Raw genomic sequence first — 24,202 nt, forward strand, 5'->3', positions numbered from 1 at the left:
ACTTTCCACCCTGGGTTCCATGTGTCCATTAGACCAGTTCTTGTCCCTTCCAGCCTTCTCATCCTGCCTCAGGACAGGAGCCTCCCGTTTGGTACCGCGTATCTGATTCGACTAAGAAGCACACTCCTCACATATATTATTTTTTATTTTATAGTCCTATCTAATCTTTGTCTGAAGAGTGGGCTTTGGGAATGGCTCCACTTCTGGGTTAACAGAGCATCTGGGGGCCATAGTTTAAGGCGTTCCTCCAGTCTCTGTCAGACCATAAAGTCTGGTCTTTTTGTGTGAATTTGAGTTCTGCTCCACACTTTTCTCCCGCTCCATCTGGGACTCTCTGTTGTGTTCCCTTTCAGGGCGGTCATTGGTGGTAGCTGGGCACTATCTAGTTCTTATGGTCTCAGGCTGATTGAATCTCTGGTTCATGTGGTCCTTTAGTCTCTTAGGCTAATATTTTCCTTGTGTCTTTTGTTTTCTTCATTCTCCTTTGCTCCAAGTGGGATAGCACCAACTGATGCATCTCAGATAGCCACTCACAAGTGTTTAAGACCCCATATGCCACTCGTCAAACTGGGATCATTTGATTTCTTGACTGTTCCTTCCATGGGCATTGATTGTGGACCCAAGTAAAATGAAATCCTTGGCAACTTCAACCTTTTTTTCATTTATCATGATGTTGCTTACTGTTTCCAGTTGTGAGGATTTTTGTTTTCTTTATGTTGAGGTGTAATCCATACTGAAGGCTGTAGTTTTTGATCTTCATCAGTAAATGCTTTAAGTCTTCTTTACTTTCAGCAAGAAAGATAGTGTCATCTGCATATCACAGGTCATTAATGAGTCTTCCTCCAATCCTGATGCTGCATTCTTCTTCATGTAGTCCAGCTTCTGGAATTATTTGCTGAGCATACAGATTAAGTATGGTGAGAAGATACACCCCTGAAGTACACCTTTCCTGACTTTAAACCACACAGTATCCACTTGTTCTGTTGGAATGACTGCCTCTTGGTCTACGTATAGGTTCCACATGACCACAATCAAATGTTCTGGAATTCACATTCTTCACAATGTTGTCCATAATTTGTTATGATCCACACAGTCAAATGCCTTTGCATAGTCAATAAAACACAGGTAAACATCTTTCTGGTATTGTCTGCTTTCAGCCAGAATCCGTCTGACATCAGCAATGATAACCCTCGTTCCACGTCCTCTTCCGAATCTGGCTTGAATTTCTGGCAGTTCCCTGTTGATTGATGTACTGCAGCAACCATCAAAAATCCGTTGAAAAACTGTTGTAAAACTGTGTACCCTTGAAAATCCCTTAAACCATCTTGTGTAGGAAGATGTGTGTACAACTGATGTTTATACGCTACTTATGTGTGTAGACAACGCAGACTGTGTAAACACTGTCAAGTTTTGGATAAGATCATGGGCCCTGGATCCAAACTATGTGGGTTCATATCCAGTGCTACAATTAATTGGCTTTGTGACCTTGGGCTGGTTACTTTCTGTGCCACAGTTTATTCATCAGGAAAATGGGAATAACTTGGGCCAGTTACTTTCTGTGCCACAGTTTATTCATCAGGGAAATGGGAATAACAATCACACTTCTGTCATAGACAGGTTGTGAGGCTTAAAGAGATAGTATCTGTAAAGTCCTTGGAACAGTTCCGGACACTTTGTTAGCACTCAATCCATGCTGGCCATTACTATCATTATTATTATTATACATTTAGATATGTATAAGGATCCCTGGTGGCAAAGTGGTTAAAGTATTCAACTGCTAACCGAAAGATCGGCAGTTCAAAACCACCAGCGGCTCCATGGGCGCAAGATTTTGCAGCCTGTTTCCGTAAAGATTTACAGCCTTGGAAACCCTATGGGGTCGCTATGAGTCAGAATCAACTCAGTGGCAGTGGGTTTGGGTTTGGGATACATAAAATATAACTTTAAATTGGTTCAATTATACATATCAGAGCATACAGTTAAGCATTGTCTGCTGTGACTCCCCTGAACTGGCTCACCAAAATAATGAGTTTTATTTCTGTGCTGGTTTCCAAGGCTCTCAGTAGTTCCCACACGACTTAGCAGGAAGGGCTACCCCTTAACAACTAGGTGAAGTTTAGATTGCACATTTCTGAAGGTAGATTGGAGGTGAATCTTTCAGTCAAATTGGCAGACATGGTAGCCTTGTGTGACATTTTTGACTCCTGTCATGGAGGTACTTGAGGGACCCCTACTTTGGATCAGAAGTTCTGTTTAGACTATAGACTTTAGATCCTGGGTTTCCACTGAAATACCGTGATTGCTTCCACTTGGTGATTATGGGGGTGCCATAGTAACTAAGTAAAGATATGTACATTTATCTAGCCTTCCAACTTTGGAGTACAACCTGTAATAACAAAAGGTATGTTTTCTTTCTCTTTTTTTAGTCTGGACATGGTATATGGATGGTGGCAGCAATGGGAGCAGTGGTGGGAGCTGCCCTGACAGCAGTTTTGGTGATTGCAGTGGTGGCAATGACGGTTGAGCTAGTGGTAGTGGTGGTAGTGTAGATTATGGTGGTAATAATGACAGTGATATTGGTTGGTTGTAGTCTGGTTGGTGGTGGTGATGTTATTGGTGTGATAATGATGGTGACTGTGGTGTTGGTGATGGGGTCAGTGGTGCTGGTATAGTCTTGGCAGTGGTACTGGTGTTGGTCATGGCATGGTAGTGGTGGCATTGGTATGGCATTGGTGGTGGTAGTGGTAGTGATGGTGTAGTTAATGGTGGTGTGATGGCAGTGATCTTAATGTTGGTCATGGTATGATGGTGGTGGCAATATCATTGGGGTCGTGGTGGTAGCGATCGTGATATTTGTCAATAGCGTTGATTGTGATTTGATGATAGTGGCCACATTGGCCATAATTTAGAGCAATTCTTAAACCAGAATATGAGGTCTCAGGGATTCGTATTTGAAGAAACTCCCCAAATGACCTAACTTACGCCTACAGTCATAAACACTGTCCTAGGTCTGAGTCTTATGGGCAGCGCATCTAAATGAAAGTGGCCTGATCCCCTGACATAATTTGCCAATGGAGTTAACTGAGTATCTCACAAAGTGTGGTCCTCTGAATATTCATCCACCAGAATGTTCCATGAAAGTCCAGCGAGGCTTGGTAAACCCTGAGATTTCTGTCCCCTTCTTGGAGGGTTACCGTGCACATCCGCATGTTAAGCCCATCACCATCGAGTCAATTCTGACTCATAGCGACCCTGTAGGACAGAGTAGAACTGCCCCATAGAGTTTCCAAGGCTGTAATCTTTACAGAAGCAGACTGCCACACCTTTCTCCCACGGAGCAACTAGTGGGTTTGAACTGGCGACCTTTCCATTAACAGCCATGTGTTTTAACCACTGGGTCACCAGGGATCCTTTACCCGCGTGTTACGCACTCTCAAATATCGGCAGTAAAGAAACCTGTTTTAATTCGTCTACCTGATATTTCCCGCCCTTACTCAATCACTGAGCCCTTTTTCTTTGGGAGAGGCAGTAGCTGCCTACTAACCGTTACATGGAACACTTAAAAGAAACATTAACAACACTTGAAATGAAAAGAAAAAGAAAACTTAAAAAAAAAAAATTTCCCCCCAGAGGGACTGATTTTTTTAGTGCTTTGTGATAATGGTTACATTTCGGTTAGTTTATCAACTCCAGATTATGTCTTATATTGCAAATGGAAAGGATCATCTTAAATTTACATAATCAGAATTGATCAATGAATACATTAGACATGTAAGTTAGAGGTATTATTAGAAAAGAACCTCAAAAATGAAATTGCATGTAACTCCAGAAAACATTTACAGCCTAAAGAGCCCCATATCCTTTTATTCCATATTCATGAAGCTGGTAATTTGGTCCTTAGAGAAAAGTGGTCCTTGTTTCTTTGATGCGGTGCTGGGCTAATAAATGACCTTGGATAGCCGAAAGGAAGTGGCCTCTCTGTAGTCAGTGCCCATCCCTGGTTCTCACTGGTGCATGAGTCGCCTGGGGTGCTTGTGAAAAATTAAAATTCCTAGGCCTTACTTCTACAGAGTTAGGCTGAGCAAGTCTGGGGCGCAGCCTGGAATATGCATTTTAACAATCATATCAATGCAGACCTCACTTTGAGAAATAACCAGGTAAAGAACTTATGTGAAAGCATTGTCCTCCTTCTGCTCAACCCACCCAGTGTCAATCTTGGGGAAAATTCCAGTTTCAAGAGTCTTGTTCCTCCTGCATTTTCAGTTGTGGCCCAGGCTGTGGAGGCTGAATAGTTGGCCGCTCAGATCTCACCCTAATGTAATGTCTGCTAACCTCAGGGGCAAAGTCCACAGCCCTACCAGATGTGCTTAAAGAATTAGGAAAGCAGCTTCCCAATTCTGCAGGAAGTCCCTTCCCATTCACTGAGTCATCATTAGTCTTAACACGAATAATGCAAAAAGGCAGCTAAGCAGTTTAAATTTTATCCATAAAATTAAGCCTGGTGTTTCACCACAGCATTTAACTCCATGACCTGTTTTATTGAATCCCTTAGCAGATCTTGGACAGCTTCCTCGAGTATAAATTACCGTGAAGGTAAATTGAAAAGGTATCAAGAAATGGGCAAGGATATTAGTGCAGAATCAAGGAGTCATCAAGCTTCAATTGTTCTGAAGATATAAAAAAAAAAAAGTCTCTTTTCAATACAGTTAAAGTGGAAAGAATTGATTTGATTAACAAGGCTTCACCTTTCTTCAGGTCGCTATCTGCCTTCTACATCCTACGTGAGTCAGTGTAGATGTCCCCTCCTTGAGAAACCTGCTCCAACCTGTTCAGGGCCCCTCCTGGATTCCAGAAGCTTCCTTTGTATACCTCTGTCCTAGCAGCAGTCACCCACATGGTGGCTGTCTGTCTCCCCACAGGACTGAAAACCAGCTGCCATGGAGTCAGTTCCAACTGAAGGTGACCCCAGATACGTCAGAATAGAACTGCGCTTTGTAAGGTTTTCAATGACTGTGGCCTTCCAGAAATAGATCGCCAGGCCTTTCTTCCAGTGTACCTCAGGGTGAGTTTGAACCACCAGCCTTTCAGTTAATAGCCTAGCACTTAACCATTTGTGCCACCCAGAGACTCCTATTGATGCACTACCTAGCTTTAGGTGTATGCCAGAATATTTGCTAAATAAATGAATGGGCCTCCTCTTGTCTTCAGAAGAAAAATGGTGTTTGTACCAAAAACAAGAACGATGGTTAGGTAGGGGAGAATTCAGATTCGATGATATTTCTAGTGTACTCTGTGACCGTGTGTCTGCCCCTGAACTGGTCTTTGTCTCCTGTGCTAGCCCAGTTGATTCTCACACCAGCCCATGGTATTACTCTCATTATTCAGGTGAAGAGGCAGGGGTGCAGAGAGGTTAAGTAATTTTTCCCAGGTCACACAGCCCATAAATATCAGAACCTGAGTCTCATGCTCAGATTGGCCTCTGCCCACTTGACCCCAAGTTCCTGCCAAGACACAGTCAGTCTTGAGAGGACAGTTAAAGTGACGTATCGCCCAGGCCTGGTTATTTGTCAGTAGTGAACAGGGCTGCTTTGTGTAGATTCCACTTGCAGAGGGTGCCCAAGCCAGTATTTTGAGCTGTTTCCCACGAAGCCTTCAGTGGGCTGCATACTGAGCCACAATTGCCCAATTACAACCTGCCCCCCACTGCCTTTCTTCCAGGGCTTTCAACTGATTCTTTCTGGTTCAGTCATGACTGAGGAAGCGACGCCAGAACACACCCAAATTTTTAGAATTTGGGTGGACTGAAACAGTAGCTGGGATGGAAAAAAATTACAAGTCCAAGCTCTGCTAGAAACTTACTCTTCCTCTTAGAAAACAAGGGCAGCATACACGTTGCTTATCAACCAGATCTCTTGCCTATTAGGTTTTGCAGAGTCGGAAACAGTGGTGCCGCGCTCAGAGATGGCAGCCAACAACGAGGCGTTGCTCTCCACAGTCCTGCCAGTAATCCAGTCTCACTCATCAGGCTCTTGAAAGGGATCACTATGCCTTTTCTCAGTCTCCCATTCCAGGGCTTCAACCTATAATTTTTCCCATTCTGGTTACCATTCTGTATCACCCAAATTGTAAAAATTCAGATCTGTTCTGGTATCACTTCGTCAGCCATGACTGAACTGGTTCGAACCTGTTGGAAGCCCTGCTTTTTTCTTGTGTGAAGTTCCTGCTGGGTTGTAAACCTCCATGAGTTTCTGAGAAGTCATGAGATCCTGGCATTTGGGAATACCAGTGAATTCTTTTGAAAACCAATGTACTCTGAAAGGACACTAATTCCATTCATCAGATGGAGAGACATGTTGTTGTCAGGTGCCATCAAGTTGATTCCGACTTATAGCAACCCTGTGTAGAACAGAACGAAACATACCTCATCCTGTGCCATTCTCACAATCATTGCTATGCTTGAACCCATGGTTGCAGCCACTGTGTCAATCCATCTTGTTGAGGATCTCCCCTCTTTTTGCTCACCCTCTACCAAGCATGATGATCTTCTCCAGGGACTGGCCCCTCCTGATAACATGTCCAAAGTATGTGAGACGAGGTCTGCCCATCCTTGCTTCTAAGGAGCATTCTGGCTATACTTCTTCCAAGACAGATTTGTTCATTCTTCTGGCAGTCCATGGTGTGTTCAATATTCTTCACCAACCGCATAATTCAAAGGTGTCAATTCTACATAGCTGGGAGTTAATGGTGGAAGACAGAGGCATGCAAGAGAAAAAGGTTCTGATATCCTGAAAGTGTGTAGAATCCCACAGAATCAGCCACCAATGGGGAGGCCTCATCCTGCTCAAACAGAAGACCAGCTGACCAGTGCCAAGTGCCTGAAAGGCGAAGATGATTTATGGAGAGTAGGGCGGGAGAACAAGGAAACAAAACAGGCCTTTCTATTCAGGATCGGAGAGGGAGTTTAAACCCTATGAAACACTGCTCGTTTGTTTATTTTGTCACGTTTTAAGAAGTCACACACAAAGAAATGGAAGAAACAGAAACCGCACACTGACAAGCTTGTGCATTGAAAGATTCTGGGGACCTGAGGGGGCTTTGTAGTGTGCAGGAAGAGCTTGCTAATTGAAAGGAAGGTTCTGTGCACCAAAAGAATGGAGGGAGTCAAGGGTAGACAGAGGAACAGAAGACTCGGAGGGCACCGAGGAGGGAGGGCGGGTGAATAGTAATGGCCCCCCTAGTCCCATCAGGCCCTCAAGGTTCCAGAGGGTCGAAATTCTACTCCTGGGTAATGGAACTACCTGAGGCTGTTCTACTCCCTTCCACCCACCGGCTTCTGAGATCTAGGTATGCAGTGTCTTTTGAAATTGGAGGGCACTCTGGCCAGCAGGGCAAAGAACAGAACAATAAATAGACTGCCTCAAGTTCATTTGGACCATGAGGGCTAAGAGAGCTCTGGCTGAAGAGAAAACAAAATACTAAACTTATCCAATAAGCTTGAAATCCGATGAAGAAAATCCGGAGAAGGGTGCCAAAACAGCCTCCAATCCTCAATAGCTTCAGCCAGACCATGTTTTCCAGGCAAGCTTAGAGACCACGTTTAATCACAATAATCTCTTTTAAAAGGCATGCATATCCATTCTGTTGACATTCTGGTCTTTTTTTTTCCCAACTTACTTATCATGAGATTGCCATGAGTCGGAATCGGCTCATTGGCAATGGGTTTTGGTTTTATATCATCGTCCTGGCTTCCTTTCCTTGTTTACTTGATTCCCAACAGCACTTACAACAGTTGCTCCTGCTCTTTCTTCAAACGTTTTGCCTTCCTAGCACCTGTTTCCCAGGGTGCTTTTCAGCCAACACAACCAAAGAAAGAAGCAAACGGATGAAAGGATCCACAAATGGAGTAAGGGGCAGACCATGGCTTTGCCTGTGGAGACGTTGAGCTTCTCCCAGCAAAAGCCCTGGAACTGAAGTCTGGAAGAGGGAAGAGGAAAATTAGGAAATTAACCTGTGCTGCAGACTACCCAAGGCGGAGCATTAGCTAACACGTTTCTCAATTGTTTTGACAAGTGTAGCTTTGTTTTAAATATGTATGGTGATTTTTTTAATAAAATGCTAATAAATGCAGTAAGGCATTCTCAGAGGGAATAATGAAGCCTTCACAGTTTGGAATGCTGTTAAGTCTTTGCTTCACGGTTTGTGAGGCTGCTAGCATTTTAAGCAGTAGAAACATCTTGTTGAAGCCCAGTCTTGCTAGGCGAGATGATCTCATTTGTTCACGTCAGCTCTAGAGAGGGTGGAGGGAGGGAAGGGAAAGTTTCTCCATCATACCCCAGAGTGGCCTGGTTTGGGGCTACACAGATAGGGTGGGGGTGGCTTCTTAGCTATGGCTAGCTTAGTCACCACCTCTCCAGAGTCACTTTCTGTCATCAGTAGAGTGCAATAGAAAAAGTATAGGCAAACTTGGGTTCAAATCCCAATTCTGTTTGTTTCCTGGTACAGTAACCACTAGAAGGAGTCCCTGGGTGGTGCAAACTGTTAACACTCTTGGCTGTTAACCAAAAGCTTGGAGGTTCAAGTCCACCCAGAGGCACCTAGGAAGACAGGACTGGAAGGTCTACTTCCAAAAAAAAAGGCATTGAAAACTCTGTGGAGGAACACAGTTCTACTCTGAGCCTTAGGGAGGCACTGTAAATCGAAACCCACTTGATGGCAACTGGCTAACCACTGGAAAATCCTGTGACCTTTCTGAACCTCTGATCCTGCTCCAGTTATTGCATAACAAACCAACCTAGACTTATTGTTAATTGACCATTTTGTTATGCTAACAGATTTGGTGGGTCAGGAATTTGGACAGAGCACAAGGGGGTGGGAGAGTGCTTTGTCAGTGCTCCATGATATCTAAGGCATCAGCTAGGAAGACTCAAAGACAGAGAGTAAATTGACAGGGGCAGGAATTATCTGGAGACTTTTCCATTTACATGTGAGGTAGCTGATGCTGGCCATCTGCTGGGATGGCAGCTGGACCATTGATCTGCATTCCTACACATGGCCTCTCTGAATAGGCTGTAGGCCTCTCTGCCTAGGCTAGTTTGGGCTTTCACAGCATGGCAGTTGAGTTTTAAGAGAAGATGTCATGAAATCATAAATGCATGACATTTTTATGGCTTAGCCTTGGAAATCACATAGTATCACTTCTGCCATTGGTTAAACCCAAAAACCAAACCCACTGCCATTGAATCAATTCCAACTCATAGTGACCCTTATAGGATAGACCAGAACTGCTCCATAGGGTGTCCAAGGAGCAAATGGTAGATTCAAACTGCCGACCTTTTGGTTAGTAGCCGAGCTCTTAACCATTGCACCACCAGGGCTGCGCCATTGGTTAAGGCAGTCACAAATATGTGCCCAGTTCCAAGGGGAGGAGCATGAAATTCACCTATTGATGGAGGAGTGGCCAAGTTCTAAAAGAGCATGTGGGATGGGAGATAGTGTTGTGGCCCTACCTAATACAATCTGCCACAATTCCCTCTCTGCTATGTTTGCCAGGCTGATGAGTGGAGAGAGTAACAATTTCTGAGCACCAGCTGAGTACCAGCAACTGTTCATATGTTCTCTCACCTAATTCTCACTAGTTTAAAATACTCAGGTCTTGAAAATAGCATCCACACACTTTTTTGTTTGTTGATATTATATCCATCAGTTTCAGCTGCATAAAAAACAACCACAAAATATCAATAGCACAAGAAGTTTGTTTCTTGAGAACGCTCTGTGGGTCAGTTGTGTTTCTCGCCTTGTCATCTAGGGTCTAGGAGACTAGGAAGGGCAGTGGCTACATCATGTATTCTCAAGGTGATGCCAGAGGCACAGGAGTGCAAGCCCCAACAAGCAAACAAGTTTTAAGCTCCTGCTTGCATCACATCTGCTAATATCCCATGGGCCACAGCAAATCTCATGGCCAAGCCCAAAGTCAACGGACATTGAGGTGTACCTTCCACCCATTGTGAAGCTGTGGCCGAGGTGTGGATGTGTGATACTATAATAGCAAAGAGAGGAATTGGGACCAATAATTCAATCCACCATAGCTATTTTCTAGCACAAAGAAAATTGAATAAGGATATTGTGGCATTACGGCTAGTGTTTAACAGTATAATCTTCGATGCAAAAATATCCACATAAAGTAGGAGGTTATCAGAGAGCTAATAAATGAATAATTCAACATGACCAGGTAGAATTTATCCCAGGTATTCAAGGATAATATACTATAAAAATATTTATTAATATATTGCATTACTAAGGCGAGGTATTTGTCTTAATAAACCACCACCTCAATACACACTTAAAAGTCATTCAATAAAATCCAACTCCCACTCGGGGATTTTTTTAAAAAGCTCTTAGTAAATTAGATCTGTTAGGAGCCTTCCCTAGCATGCTACATCATGGTATTACGTGTCAGAAACATTCCCACAAAAGCAAGGAAATAAATAAGAATACCTACTCACCACTATTATTTTCCAGTGGCTTCAGTCAAACATCAGAAATACAACTATAGAAAGAAGACTCCATTTTCTTTATTTGCAGATGTTGGTACTGTATCCCTAGAAAATTCAGGAGAAGCATTCAAAAAACTTATAAGTTCAGTATGTGTCTTAGTTTCTGAGTGCTGCTATAACAGAAATACCACAAGTGAGTGGCTTCAAAGAACAAAGTTATTTTCTCACAGTTCTGGAAGCTAAAGGTCCAAATCAAGGTCTTGGCTGGGTCGATTCATTCCTTGTTGGAAGCCCTGGTCATTCCATGGTCCCTTGGCTTGTAGATAATCCTCACATGGCGTCTGTCTTCCATGTGTGTGTTCCTTTGTGTCTAATCTGCTTTTTTTGTCACTGGGAAGTGATTAGTTTTAGGACACACCCTATACTGGTATGGCCTCATTGACATAACAAAGAAAACTCTATTTCCAAATAGGATTTCATCCACGGATACAGGAGTTAGGATTCCAACACGTATTTGGGGAAACACAATTCAATCCATAACAATAAGGCAGCCCAGATTCAAAATAAACCGATCCAAGTACAGGGTTTCCTGTACAACGGTTAAATACACTATAATGAAAATATATGTATAATAAAACAGAGGGCAGGGGGAAGACCCACTGACAGCAGAAACAGCAAGGCACACACATACCCAGGGCTAACGTGAACCAGGAACGTGAATGGCACCCAGGCAAGCAGCTTGGCCCCTCTGCCGTAATACTTGACTAATGGAAATATGACCAGCTCTTCATGGAAAGTGGTCATGTATTGACTGACTTCCTAGTGAAAACGCCAGTGGGTATTTTTCTTAATGTTTTAACTTGAGAAAAGTATCCTGAGGTTCTTCTGGAAAAATAATGAGGTGCTCAGAAAGTTCTCCCAAATATTAAAATGTAGTATAAAATAAAAGTGATTAAATGAGTGTGATACTGACTCCAGACAGCATAATAGAAGATAAAGTCTATATAAAAAGATAATATATGATAATGGAAAACAAAAAATCAGTGGGGATTGAGACAGATTATTTAATAAAAGGAAATGGGACAGTCACACTATTTGGGGGAAAAAAAACAATTTTATTTCTTACCTCATATATTTAAGACAATAAAATACTAAGGGTAAACCCTTTGCATAGAGAATTCCGTGTCAATGGCTATTTCTCTTGACCCATTACACAAACGAGTGTAATGGTGCAAAGAAAAATTACAATAAACCTAAGGTGCAAAGAAAAAATTACAATAAACCTAAATGTTGCCTTTATCCTATTGCTGCGATGAAATAATTAAACAGGGACCAACCTGGGCTCTGACATGGCAACCGTGCAGCCCACACTAGACAGATAGACCTCCCTGGAGGAGGACGAACTGTCAAGAAAAGTCACAAGTTGTATGAGAAGATGTTGTTAGTTGTTGAGTTGGCTCCAACTCACGGAGACCTTTTGTATCACAGAACCAAATTTTGCCCGGCCCTGGACCATCTTCACGATCTTTGGTGTGTTTAAGCCCATTGTTGTGGCTCTTGTGCCAATCCATCTCATTGAGGGTTTCCCTCATTTTAGCTGACCCTCTGCTTGAGAGGATATTGCAGTGCTAAAAAATGTACCAGCCTACAGATTCAGGGCAAGTCACCCTCCATTTAAGAGGAAGATGAAAAATTTTTACATCTCTGCTTCTCAATGAGATTAAAAAGGAAAATGTGATAATAGCAAAGGAACAGACTGTCATAAAAAAAGAGCAGTGTGAGGAAAGTGAAATGATTTTGGAGTGAAACATAGAATTGCCCAGTCAGTGCTCAAAGGAGACGGGCAGCAGGAAGGATACTTCTGCAGCTAAAACAGAGAATTAAAACACCAGTCCAAGGACTTCTTCCAGAACTCAAGAAAAGATAAGGAGATGAAAATTACTAGAGAGAGGAGACATAGAGAATCGAAGCAAGAGAATAGAGCAGGCAGAGAACAATGACAATTAAAGAAATTATCCATGAGATAAAGATTGGAGGCTTTACTTTGCATTGGGGAGGGTGTCATGGATTGAATTATGTCCCCCCAAAAATGTGTGTTATCAATTTGGCTGGGCTGTGATTCCCGGTATTGTGTAATTTTCCTATATGTTGTAAATCCTGCCTCTATGATGTTAATGAGGGAGGATGGGCAGCAGTTATGGTAGTGAGGCAGGACTCAATCTACAAGATTGGATTGTGTCTTGAGACAATCTCTTGAGATATAAAAGAGAGACGCTAGCAGAGAGACAAGAGGACCTCATACTATGAAGAAAGAAGCACCGGGAGCAGAGCGTGTCCTTTAGACCAGGGGTTCCTGCTCAGAGAAGCTCCTAGTCCGGGGGAACATTGATAAGAAGGCCAACAGAGAGAGAATGCCTTTCCCCTGGAGCTGACGCTCTGATTTTGGACTTTTAGCCTACTTTACTGTGAGGAAATAAATTTCTCTTTGTTAAAGCCTTCCACTTGTGGTATTTCTGTTATAGCAGCACTAGATGACTAAGACAGAGGAGAAGTGTCTTAGTTGGACTAAAACCCAGACATGATTTTTTAACAGGAGCTGGAAGAAAAGGTCCATGATTTGGAAGAGGATCCTTTTTATACAGTTGCCACACAAACTCAACAGGCAGACATTTAATATACTTGTTCAAAAGAGTTTGTACATCTCAGTAGATAAATGGGTAAAGAATGTGAGCAGCAAGTTCACAAAATGAGAAATATAAATATCTAATAGATAATGAATTCCTGGGTAGTGCAGGCAGTTAGTGTGCTCAGCTGCTAATGGAAAAATGAGGTTTGAGTCCACCCAGAGATGCCTTGAAAGAAAGACCTGGAGATCTACTTCTGAAAAATCAGCCATTGAAAACCCCGTACAGCACAGTTACTCTGACACACATGGAGGAGCCCTGAGTTGGAACTGACTGGACAGCAACTGGCTTTACTGGTAAGAGAAAATCAGTTGCATAAGTAATTTTTAAATGCGAATTTTAAACGACAGAAAGTTCCTACAAATTGACAATAATGTTTTTAAATAAATATGTCCAATACCGGCTGTGTGGGATGAGATGGCCCTCTCATACTCTGCTGGCGGCCCTGTCTCCTTGTTCAGAACTCCTAAAAAGTAGCCTGATGGGATGTAGCAAAAGCCCCCAAAATGTTCAAGCCAGTAATTTTTCTTTCTAATAATTTATCTTTAAAAATTACCTAAAGCTTGCAACTGAGATGCATCTACACAGATAGTCACCATATACGGATTCTACCACCAAAAAAGTTATTTTTATTTTTTGTAATTGCCATTACATCTCCTAGAGTGTTAATGAAAAAAATGCTTATTGCCCAATCTAAATAAAAAAGAAGGAGACCTGGTGGCACAACGGTTAAGCACTCCAATGCTAACTGAAAGTTGGTGGTTCGAACCCACCCAGTGGCTCCTTGGAGAAAGACCTGGCAGTCTGCTTCCGTAAAGATTACAACCAAGAAAACTCTCTAGAGCAGTTTTACTCTGTCACATGGGGTCGCTATGAGTCGAAAATTGACTTGATGGCACCTAACAACAACAAATAAAAAAGACACAAAATTGAATTTACATTACATGAAGAAAAATATACAGAAGAAAATGAACCAAAATACAAACAGCATTAGCCATTTAGATATATTTTGTTAATTTTTGATCATTTATACTCACCAGTATTCTTCAGTATTTCTACAATGAGCATTAATTTTTAAATTTATTTTCACTTTTATCAGAGTATTATACGTGTGTGTGTGAGGAGCCCAGGTGATACAATGCTTAAGTGCTTAGCTACTAATCGAAAGGTCAGCAGTTCGAAGCCATCAGCAGCTCCAAGAGAGAAAAGACCTGACAATCTGCTCCTGTAAAGATTACAGCCTAGAAAACCCTATGGGGCAGTTCTACCATGCAACACATGGAGTTGTTGTGAGTCAAAATCACTTGATGGCACATAATAACATCAACATGAATATATATGTATATGTATAAACCAAAAAAAACCCAAACCCATTGCCATCAAGTCAATTCTGACTCATAGCAACCCTATAGGACAGGGTAGAACTGCCCCATAGATTTCCAAGGAAGAGCTGGTGAATTCAAACTGCCGACCCTTTGGTTAGCAGCTGTAGCATTTAACTACTACGCCACCAGGGTTTCCATGTATATGCATAGATATATAAAATGAAATATACTATATGGCTGTTATGGATTGAATTGTGTCCCCCCAAAATATGTGTTATAAATCCTAACTTCTAAGCCAGTGGTTATAATCTCATTTGGGAATGGGCTGTCTTTGTTATATTAAGGAGGCAGGAGTTGTGTAGGGTATATCTTGAGTCAATCTCTTTTGAGATATAAAAGAGATTAGGATAAGCAAGCAAGTGGAGATGGGGGAAGAAAGATGCCAAGCCGCATGAAGATCGCCCAGGAGTAGAAGTTCAGAGAGACAAGGACCTTTCTCCAGAGCCCACAGAGGAAGAAAGCCTTCCCCTAGAGCCGGAGCTCTGAATTTGGGCTTCGAGCCAGTAAGAAAATTAATTTCTGTTAAAAAAGGCCATCCATTTGTGCTATTTCTGTTATAGCAACACAAGATAACTAAGACAAAGGCTTATAGTGTTATTTGTTCCATTCTTCCTCAGCCCTGATGCCTGGTTTCCAGAGCAATTACTTGTCTTTTTCAGCTGTTTTCTCTGGTATTTGACACTATTTCTAAATAATAAGCTTATACTGTTGTTTCAGGCTTTTTCCATTTTGATATGATCTACCGTCATTCAGTTATGAAAAGTGAACCCTTAGCCTTCTCACACCATCACCCTTAAACTCATGCTCCACTTCCACCCCAGAACCCCAACTTCCACCATATGCCCCCAAGTTGATTAGTTCACAACATTTAGTTAAATCAGTGTTTATTGTTTAAATTTATGTCTGTGTAAATAGTGTCTGGAGCCCTGGTGACACAGTGGTTAAGAGCTTGGCTGCTAACCAAAAGATCAGCAGTTCAAATCCACCAGCTGCTCTTTGGAAACCCTCTGGGGCAGTTCTGCTCTGTCCTATAGGGTCCCTATGAGTTGGAATTGACTCTATAGCAACAGGTTTGGTTTTGGTTTTAAATAGTGTTTATAACTGAACCATGCGGTACTCTATGATTCCATTACCTCTCATATATAAACTTGGTTTTCTTATACTTAATAACTGTTTCATTTATTCCTTTCCTTGGATTCCTTATAAAAAAAAAATACCTATCCTTAATTCAGTCCTAAATCTTCCAAAAGATCTCTAAAACTCTTTATATAGGCAAACTCATCAGGTAATCTGTCTGTTTTATATTGTTTCTGTTCTCCAGCTTCTACCTGGACAGCTGATTCTCTATGCCTGCTACACAGCTGTCATTCTGGGACTCCCCTTTACTGTTTTCCTGGGGATTCCATTTGCCTATCTGCTGATTCACAATGCTTGTTTCTCTGGTCCCATGCCTTCCACTTCTTTGAGTTACTCTCTTGTTTTGGTGGAGTGCATCCTCCACCAGCTTTCTGAGAAAGAATGTTTGAGAGTAAATTTCCTGACAACTTGCATATATAAACACAACTTTATTCCAATTTACTCCATTTCAGGGGTGAGTAAACTATATCCTGCCGTTCGTGTATGGCCTGCAAATAGCATCAAATGGTTTTTACATCTTTAAAGAACATGCAACAAAGACTGTGTGTGGCCCACAAAGCCTAAAATTGTACCGTCTAGCTCTTAATAGAAAAAGCTTGCTGACTCCTGTTCTAATTGATTAGCAGTTTGGCTGGATATAGAATTCTGGGTGGGAAATTATTCTCCTTCAATGCTTTAAAGACATTTCTCCACTCTCTTCTGGATTCCAGGGTTGCTCTTCTGGTTCCCAGTCCTGTACATTCACCTCGATTTTCTCTCTGGAAGCTTCTAGGATCTTCTCTTTAAACCTGGTGGTATGAAATTTTGTAATATTTTGCCATCATTTGAATCTTGATCTCTTCAAAGTGCTGGGCAATCAGAAGACTTTTGAGACTGAAAACCTGGTCTGAGAAAATATTTGTATTATTTCTTTGATAATTCCCTCCCTCTGTTTTTCTGTTTGCTTTCAGGAATTTCTGTTACTTAGATGTTGAACCATCAGAAAAATCGATCTTTTAATTTTATCTTCTTTTCAGCATATGATTTCCTCAAATTTATTTTCCAATTCTTCTACTAATTGATTTTATTGCTGCTGTTATCCACCAGATTATAAACTCCATGAGGGCAAGAATAGGTCTGTTTTATTACCACTGTATGTGAAAGATGTGACAGCCTGCTCTTGTAAAGATTTACAGCCTTGGAAACCCTTTGGGGCAATTCTACTCTGTCATATAGGGTCTCTATGAGTCAGAATCAACTCAGCGGCAATGGGTTCCAGGCTTTTGTATTTCCCTAGTACCTGGCACGTAATAGACAGTCAGCAAATACTTGAGTGGGTGAATAATTTTAGTTTCCAAGAGCTCCTTGTTGTTTTCTGATTGTTCCTTTATAAAGCATCCCATTCTTGTTTCATGGATTTGATATCATCTCTTACCTTTCTGACAGTGTTATATGGAGTTTCTTGAAATTTTCTTTTGCTCTTTGCATCGCTTCTGCTGAATTTCTTTTCTCCTGGTGATTATTTTTGTCTCTGTCTTTCATATTAAGTACCTTTCTAAAATATGTCCCCTCTTAGGCTGTCCATTACAAGACAGGCTCTAAAATGTTGACTGGAAGCACTGGGCATGTAGGTATATGGATCAGGCCATAGTTCAAAGACAGATGATAGTCAATAGCTATAGGCCTCTTCTCCTGGATGGGCCTGTTTCCAGAGAGACATCCTCTACTCTGGTATTCTGGGAGCCAAACTTAATCCTCCTGTCTTAAGGATGGTACCTAACCCTGACCTTACCTGAACCTGTATCTGGGAGTCAGGCAGCAGGGGCCTCTCTGATCCAACCTCAGCAAAAAGCAGACTTCTGGCCTTCTTCCAGGATGGGAGACTAAAGTAGGCAATTGAGGGCTGAGAGTGGATCTCAGGACTCTGTAGACAAACTCTCAACTAGTCCTTCTATCTTCAGGCCTTCCCGCACCCCGACCTGGAGAGATTACTTTCTCCTCCAGTTCCTGTGCCCCTCTGGAATTCAGATATGCCAATCCACTTGCTTCTTGTTGCTGTCCCTGCTTGCAGCCTATACTTGTCCTTTTACCACGTGTTCATCAGTTCTCCAGCTTCCAAAATTTTATTGACCTTTTCTATCTACTATCCACTATTGTCTCCTTTTCCACTCTCTTTAATTCCTTTATTGTCATTTTGTTAGGGCTTCTAGAGGGGGTGGAGATAAATAAGGTGTTCTGTCTACAATGTTCAACTGGTAGCTATGTACTACTTTGAAAACCCCAAGATAAAGCTACCATATGCTTCCTGCTAAGTGATGTTCTAGAAATGTTACCAGGAATGAAAAGATAGGCTCTCCTGAAGGACCAATCAGTCTCCTGGGAAAGACAAAAGTAAGCAAATCATTATCATATGGTACTGAGATGTCTGGTATGTCTGGGCAGCAGGTATGTCTGGGCAGCAGTGGGGGCACAGGAGAAGTACCTGCATCTAATGAGGGGAGAGGGGAGAAGGTAGAAGGAATGAGAGGCCATGGTTTCACAGAAGCAACACTAGAGTTGTGGGGAAGGGGAAAAGCCTGAATGGGACTCAGGTGACCATTCGGAGGGTGGGAAGAAGAGATTAGTGGGATTATTCTTGGCCTCCTTTTTCATTTTTAGCTCAAATTTTTATTTTTATTGACTCTCCTCTCCTGAGTTATATAACAAAGTGTTGATTTCTCAGTGCTCGACCTGCCTTGTCAAGATGAGCTAAACCATCACAGGTGACACATGGGTATCCAAAATGCCCAGCACAGCTACCTGGAGGAGCCCTGTCCTCCGTGCCACCCCAGGATTTCTCAACTGTAAAACAGAGATTAATGTAAGGTTAAATTTAAAGGTAAATTGCCCAAAAGAGTAGGCATCCAGTAAGAGTTAGTTCTCCCAGCCCCCACTTCTTTTGAAAAGGAAAAGAGAAGTATGTATTGAACAAGGGGGTTGATTTTACGTGCTGGGACTCAGATGTGCAGAAATGTAACTTACTTTGCTTTCTACAACAACTCAACTTGCTCCTGAGCCACGATTTTTGTGAATAAACTCAAAAAAATCCCATTGCCATTGAGTCAATTCTGACTCATAGTGACCCTATAGGACAAAGTAGAACTGCCCCATACAGTTTCCAAGGAGCACCTGGTGGATTCGAACTGCTGACCTTTTGGTTAATAGCCATAGCACTTAACCACTATGCCACCAGGGTTTCTGGGAAATGCTATGCACATCTATCCCAAGTGAAGCTGAGGGGGATCTGTACATGCCACACTGCCATTTCTCCTCTACTGGTGCTGTTTTGTATGGCTGCAGAGAAATTTCAGGTGGAACACAGAGTATAAACCCACCCAGGGGTTTCCAAACCTGATCACAATGCAACTAAACTAGAAATTAATAACAAAAAAGAAAGAAAGAAAGAAAAATCCCCCATATGTTTGGTAATAAAGAAAAATGCGTCTAAATAACTCATGGATCACAAACAGTATCATAATGGAAATTAGATAATTTTTTAAACTGAATGATCATGAAAACACTGCATATCAAAACTTGTGGGATACAAATAAAGACATGCTTAGAGGTAAATTTTATAGCCTGAAATGTGCATATTAGGAAATTAGGAAATAAGATAAAGTGCAAATTAATTAGCTGATCATCCATTGGAGGGAGTTAGGAAAAGGACAGCAAAACAACCCCCAAAGAATGTAGGAAAATGGAATTAATAAAAATAACAAATTGATGAAATAGGAAATAAAATCCAGCAGAGAAGATTAATAAAACCAAATGTTGGTTCTTTGAAAAGACTAGTAAAATGACCAACTTGACCAGTATTGAGCAAAGAAAAGGAAAGGAGACAGAATCAACATTAGGGATGAAAAAAGGACATCACTACAGATACTACAGACATTAAACAAATAAGAGAATATTATGAACAACCTTATGCCAATAAATTTCAAATTTTAAATGTAATGGATAAAATCACAGAAAAATATAAGTTGCCAAAAATTGTAGTAAAGAAATAAAAAACCTGAATCACCTTACAACCATTAGAGAAACTAAATCAATAGTCAAAATTTTTTCACCCAAATTAAGCTTCAGCATCATGAGATTTCACTGGTGAGTTCTACCAAACACAAGAAAAAAATATTATTCCAATCCTCCACAAGCTCTTTTAGGGTATAGTAAAAGGAGAACTCCCCACCTCATTTCATGAGACTAGCATAACGTTGATACCAAAACCTGACTAGGACAGAAAGAGAAAGGAAAATTACAGACATGTGTTACTTCCTTTAAAAATGTTAGCAAAGTGAACCCATCAGTACATAAAGAAGATAATACATCAGGCTTATCTCAGGAATGCCATGTTAGTTTAAGATTAGAAAATTAACCAATGTAATTCATTGTGAGGACAGTGGTGGTTCACTGGTAGAATTCTTGCCTTCCATGCAAGAGACCCAGGTTCGATTCCTGGCCAGTGCAGTTCAGCTAGTCTGTCAGTGGAAGCTTGCGTGTAGTTCCAGTGCTGACCAGATTTAAGCAAGTTTCCAGACTAAGATGGACTAGGAAGAAAGGCCTGGCTGACTACTTCTGAAAAATTAGCCAGTGAAAACCCTATGGATCACAATCTGCTGGCTCAACAGCAGGTAACAACAGCATATTAGCTGAATAACAGAGAAAAATCACACTATCATTTCAAGAGTTACAGAAAGACACATTTAATAAAAATTCAGCATGCATTTATGACAAAAGCTCTTAACTAGGGATAGCAGGTGTCTTTGTTTCTTGGTGCTGCTGTGACAGAAATACCACAAGTGGGTGGCTTTAACAAACAAATTTATTTTCTCGTAGTTAAGAGGCTAGAAGTTTGAATTCAAGAGGGAGATTTTCTCTGGGCTCTGGCGGAAGGTCCTTGTCTCTTTTCCACTCTGTTCCTTGGTTCCTTGGTGATCTCCTCGTGGCATCTATCTTCCCCAGTTTGTCCTTACTTCTCTGGGCCTAATCTGCTCTTTTTATATCTCAAAGGTGATTAATTTAAAATACACATGACACAGTCTCATTAATGTAACAGAGAAAGTCCTATTCCCAAATGAATTGCATGTACAGGTGTAGGGGTTTAGGATTTACAACACAGGTATTGGAGGATGGGGTTCAATCCATAACAGCAGGGAGTGTCTTACAAAGTAACACATTTGTCAGGATAGTCTAGGCTGCAATAACAAATTGCCCAATTCTCAGTGGCCTACCACATCAAAGTTTATCTCTCCTAAGATAAATCCCATGCGGGTTCTGAAGATCTACAGGGCAGTTTCCTTCTAAGCAGTGTCTCAAGGATTCCACTAGGCCCCATCTTGTGGCTTTCCCGTCTTAAAATGTGGATTCCGGATTCACTGCGAGAGAGCTAGGGGATCATGCAAGAATTTTTATGGCCAAGCCTGGATGAGCCGTACATCACTTCCACCCACGTCCCATTGACCACAACTCTGTCAAATCAGATAAACCCAACCCAGTTTCAAGGGAAACTGGGAAACATTAGCTTCCGGTATGCCCAGGAAGAGGAAACTGTAAGCAGGTCTTAGTGAACGCGTAGCATTGTGTCTGCCACCACCGAAAAAGAGTATTGACAGAAAACTTCCATCATGTGGAAGGAAGCTGAAACAAATCTGCTTCGCGACCCAGCAGTTTCACTCTTAGGCATGGGTCCTAGCGGAATGTGTGCCTGTGTGCACAGGGAGACATGTGCAAGGCTTTTCATGGCAGCATCATTTGTAACTGTCCAAACCCCGCGTCATACCAAGCCCATCAAGAATAGACTAGCTCAATTATTTGATATACAGTCATACAAAAGAATATAATACAGCAATAGAACGGGATGGACTACCTGAATTTTATTTACCTAATGTGAAAAGACGTAACAAGAGAATACAGTATGATTCTACATATTTATAAAACTTTCAAAAACAGGCAAACAAATCTGCTTTTTAAGGATAGGCAACTATGTGGTAGAGCTATAAAGGAAAGCAAGGGAACTGATATCATGAAAGTAAAGATAGTGATTACCTCCCATCAGAGTGGGGGATATGATAGGGAACTTCCGGGGTTTCAGAAGTGTTCTGTACCTCACTTGATGATGGTTGAAACAGGATATATTTTATAACTGTTTGCACACTGAGTGTGCTTTATGCTCTTCTGTGTGCCTGCTGTACGGTAGCATGGCCGAATGGTCTAAGGAACCTGGATTAAGGCTCCAGTCTCTGCGGGGGTATGGTTTCGAATCCCACCACTGCCAACTCTGTGGAAACCCTGGTGATATAGTAGTTAAGTGGTACAGCTGCTAACCAAACAGTCGGTAGTTCAAACCCACCAGGCGCTCCTTGGAAACTCTATGGGATGGTTCTGCTGTTTCCTATAGGGTCACTATGAATTGGAATCGACAGCAACGGGTTTGGGGTTATGTGCCCGCTATATTTCATAATAAAATTTTATGAAGAAATACATTATATACTAAGTCAAAATAGTATCCCACTGCATAAACGTTATTTAAGTTCACCCTTACAGCAAGATCCTGCCAAGTATTATCCCATTTTACAGATGGGAAAACTGAAGTTCAAATGTCTAAGTTGTTTTTTTTTTTTTTTAATAACTTGGTAATTTGCCTAAGGCATCCTAGTGAGTGACGGACCTGGAGCTCCCACCTGAGGCTCTGAGCCCTAGCTGTGCTCTTCCCACGGTGGAAGTTCTCTGTAGCTTCCTCAACATCACTGTAGCTCTAGTTTAAAATGCCCCATTCTCCAGCCCCTAAGCCATGCAGCATCGTGAACCAGCCTCGCATTTGTCTATTCCAGTCTAGGAAAGTAGGCCTTCCTGGTCCCTTAGCAGCATGCCACATGCAGCCAAAGTCAATGGTGCTTGCCTATAGGTAATTTATGTTCCATCATCCACCAAGCCCAGCTCATGCTAGGCCCCATCCCTTCATCTTTGATCTACAAAATCCCATTTGTGCTAAATAACCACATGAACTGTGTCCCACAGTGGTGCCCCGGGAGGATGTCATGATGGTCTTCAAACACATTCTGACCCTAATGGTGCACTTTGCTGTCCGGAGCCTGGCCTGAGCTCCACTCCACAGCGCTCCTCTCGGTGAAGTGCTTCTCCTGTAGAAGACTCTGGAGGAGAGGTTCATGGTCCCTGAGGTAGCAACTTTGCCATTGTTTAAGGGAGCTGGCAGACCCAGGAGAGAATGCCAGGGTCTGCTCCCACTCAGGACGAGGCAAGAGACTTTTAGCACCTGGCTGACTTCAAGGCTGGCAGGTGGCAAGCTTCTGTGTGTAGAGTGTCACTGCTTTCCCTTGCCTAGGTGTGTACCAGGTGATCGCAGGCATCATCTCCCCTGTCAATGACAAGTACGGGAAGAAAGACCTCACAGCAGCCCAGCACCGGGTGGCCATGGCTCAGCTGGCGCTACAGACATCTGACTGGATCCGGGTGGACCCCTGGGAGAGTGAGCAGGCGCAGTGGATGGAGACAGTGAAGGTGCTGAGGTAACGGTGGGTGTCTTCTCATGTGAGGACCAGGGGCCAAGGGAGGCATCTGCAGGGCCCACAGGTGAAAGGCAGGGGCTGAGAGCTGAGTGGGACTTTGTCCAGACCTTCTCAGCCAAAACCAAGAAATGTTTCATCTTCAGGAGAGAAACCAATAGATTCCCATTCTCAGGGAGGTTCCTGAGCAAAAGAAGTTACAAACCTACTGCCCTCAGTCCAGGGTCAGGACGCACCCTGTAGAAATGCCCACTCTTATTGCAGAGCTGTAGCACTAAGGCTCCAGGACCACCACTTACTAGCTGTGTAGGCTATAGGCAAGTGACTTAACTTCTCTGAGAGACATTCTCACATGCAAAATGAGGACAATGAAACTTAAGGGGGATTAAAAAATGTAAATAACTTTTCATGTGACCCAGACCACATAATATTTACGAAAGGCAACCTTTTATTATTACATCATCACGGCCTAGGTTGAAAACTGAATTTAGATAATAAGCCACTTTTTCTAATGGTACAAGTCCTGGGTTCTACAAATTCAGACTTTTATTTAAAATAGGAAGAAAAAAAAATACACTATACATCTAAACATAGGTACTCAGGATTTTTTTCTTTTGGAATTGCTGTTAGTATTCCGCATTAGTAAGGTAACTGTTTAAAAGACCCTGTACACTAGGGAGATATATTACTACTGACTTGTGTCTGGGAACCTTTAAGTGGAGGTTACCAGAGAAGCAGGTCTCACCTGTGGGATCCACAAGCCCACCACCCCCAGCTGTCAGAGCTGTGAGGTAAGCCAGGCCCACCCGTCAGTCACAGCAAGCAACTCTGCTGGAAGGGACTGCAAATTGTGGGCCATGTCTTTTGTCTATTTTGAAGCACAAGGATTGTTAGAGAACAAGGCACCTGGTCGAATAATTGGCAGGCCTCTTCATAATCCGTTTTGGCTTTCACTTTTTACTCAT

The 24,202-nt window shown here is 42.1% G+C and overlaps 1 protein-coding gene across 2 annotated transcripts in view; it reads left to right on the forward strand.

Moving 5' to 3' along the window:
• The window catches only part of NMNAT3 (nicotinamide nucleotide adenylyltransferase 3), a 125,996-nt gene that overhangs the window by 88,576 nt on the left and 13,218 nt on the right, over window positions 1-24,202 (forward strand). The window contains exon 3 of one of the 2 annotated variants that reach the window (XM_049867401.1): window positions 23,057-23,240. In XM_049867401.1, the coding sequence (XP_049723358.1) occupies window positions 23,057-23,240 (184 nt within the window). Of the gene's footprint in view, window positions 1-23,056; window positions 23,247-24,202 lie in introns of both variants that reach the window. The other variant, XM_049867402.1, reaches the window with a different exon arrangement.

The sequence above is a fragment of the Elephas maximus genome, chromosome 23 (genome assembly GCF_024166365.1).
Source record: "Elephas maximus indicus isolate mEleMax1 chromosome 23, mEleMax1 primary haplotype, whole genome shotgun sequence".
NCBI lineage: Eukaryota > Metazoa > Chordata > Mammalia > Proboscidea > Elephantidae > Elephas > Elephas maximus.